This window comes from Limulus polyphemus, unplaced genomic scaffold (assembly GCF_000517525.1).
Source record: "Limulus polyphemus unplaced genomic scaffold, Limulus_polyphemus-2.1.2 Scaffold1476, whole genome shotgun sequence".
Classification (NCBI taxonomy): Eukaryota; Metazoa; Arthropoda; class Merostomata; order Xiphosura; family Limulidae; genus Limulus; species Limulus polyphemus.
In genome coordinates this window covers 232,563-235,075 of record NW_013667086.1, presented here as the reverse complement: position 1 = coordinate 235,075, position 2,513 = coordinate 232,563, and the positions used below count along the sequence as shown (strand labels likewise).

Here is a 2,513-nt window from a genome sequence, read left to right as displayed (position 1 = left end):
CTCACTGGGGGTCATAACGCTAAAATTTGGGGCTCGATTCCCTGTAATCGACAGTAGCTATTCGCTAAACAACAATTTGATGCAGGATTAGATAAAAGAATATTACCTATAAAAGTCAGTTTTATGACTTTATTATTTGTATCTAGTAACTTAGAACTTATTTTAAACATTGCCTGAATCATTACATCTAATAATGATTATCAATTATCTCTATTGAGTTGAAACTGGCGATCAGTATAGTACAATATATGTAATAAATGATTTTATCATCTGAGCCCACGACAAACTGTTATTTCCGATTTTACCAACAAGGCGGAATCATTCCATAATTATAAAGAGACATTATGCCTCTGGATTATTGACAGAAAAGAGAAGATATTATTAGTTATTGCCAGAGTGAGTGCTAATAGTAACAACAAGGCTGAGAGGGCGAGAAGATATTTTAGTTGTGATTAATTTTTAACTATGTTGGAAAATTTTACGAATTTCAGGTTATTACGCCAAATTACTAGACAAGTAAGTCTGTGGCGAAGCGTAAGCTGAGATATATATTTATATATATATATCTTGGCACTTTTGATATAATTAGGTAGTATAAGCTATTCAGGATTATGAGTCACAACCTGCGTTCAATTTTTGAAGTTGAAACTTTAACTTAGTTTTCAAATTCAGTAGCTTAACCTTAACTAGTCCGTTATTTTGGCGAAGCTTTGACAGTTTGACTTGCTTAGGCGTATTTCACAATTTTAAATTTCACTTTCTACTTTTGTTTTCCTGACCAGAATATGAAAATTTGATAGAATATCCTTCGAGACCCCATGCTGTCCACTTCAAGTTCAACGATTAATTAGGATTAAGATACGATTGAGTAGCAACCACTTTTCTGGATTATCAGTTGATGTTAATTATATATATTTAATCTTTTCATAACAATTGAAAACCTATATAAGTTATATTTATAATAAAAAAATTAAATGTGAGCAACTTGAAAATGAAACTTTCATTGAATGTAAAAATAAATAAAATAACATAACTTGATAACAATATTACTAGTTTATGCAACAATGTTAGAACATTTACCACTCCAAAAGTTTCAGTACCAGTACTAATGATACGAAGATTAAAAGTTCAGTTTAGGTTATCATTTATGAGTGATATGAAAACCTAATATTGAAACTTTGTAATAGGCATAACAAGAAAAAAAAGGTTTCAATGTTTTGACAATGAAACATTCATGCAGTATTTTCTGTGCTATACAAAATTATTTAAGCCCATGGAAGCTTTAGGTGCTAACAATTTTAGCTGTGTCTCAACAAGCAATAGCCTACTTGTCAAAATGGGTAAACATGGGAAACCTATAAGTCTTTGTAAATTTTTCACGATATATACATATTTGGATTTGAACCCAAGACCTCTTGCACACCAAGCACATGCTTTGCCAGAACACATACTACTATTACTAGTAAGAAGCTTTTTAACAACTCAAACTACTAAATTGCTACCAGCTTAATGTGTGGCCTTGAGTGGATTTAGTTAGTTTAAAACAGCCTTGCTTAAAAGTGCTAGTGGATTATCCCTTTAGCTCAGTTGGTAGGACACTTACCTGGTGTGGTAGAGATATATGGTTCAAATCCAAGTTGATGAAGTGGTATAAGAAGAAAATTACTATGTTGGCACCCAACTAGTTGTTTTCCATAACTCTAGTTTATCCAGTATACAAGCCTCATTTGTGAGAGGGGAATAATTTGGTACCATAACTAACAAAAGTTTTGGGCTCAAATATGAAGTGTGCATTATATGGGGAAACAGTATTCTTCCAGTATTTTTCAGGTGATGAAATAGTAGTAAGCATTACATTACAATTAATTTAGACCTAGTGATTAAATTATGCTACAAATAGGGCTACTATTACTAATGCTAGAGTCAAATAATATTTAGTTACATGTGTATAAATATGAACACACAGTATTTAAATTATACAATAAAATAATTTAACGCTTTCATTAGATGATATAATAGCAAAACAATTTATTACCGGTAAAACCTATCCATTTACACTCTCACTGCTACTGAAATGAATAATCTTGTCTGAATCTGTGCAAGAAAACATAACATCCACAAGGAAGGAAATATTTAATTTAAAATATCCATTTATTCTTAAAATGGAATCCCTACTTGTGTATTCTTGAGGTAATCTTTGACAAAAATTTGAACTGCTTACATTTATCTAAAAAGCCCTTCATAGTTTATACAAGGTATTTGCTAATTATTAACATTTAAAATATAATCAATGCAACAATACACCACACACTACACAAAGGCCGATCAGATGTTAGAATTGCTCTGTGCAGAATACGTGGGCATATGGATTTATCATAGTATGTGAGACCAAAAAAATTTATTGCATGCTACACATCAGTATATATTGATGGGATTAATATATATATACCAATATATATATATTATTATATTTTTTTAGAGTTTGTTAAAAAAAGTGACCTTTACTTAACCAA

General features: G+C 30.6%; 1 protein-coding gene across 1 annotated transcript in view; it reads left to right on the top strand.

The window, feature by feature from the left end:
- Window positions 1-387: 387 nt before the first annotated feature.
- Window positions 388-2,513, top strand: part of LOC106463764 — a 26,700-nt gene continuing 24,574 nt past the window's right edge. Inside the window, exon 1 of the mRNA XM_013923830.2 lies at window positions 388-516. Coding sequence (XP_013779284.1) covers window positions 466-516 — 51 coding nt within the window. The 5' untranslated portion in view covers window positions 388-465. The remainder of the gene's footprint in view (window positions 517-2,513) is intronic.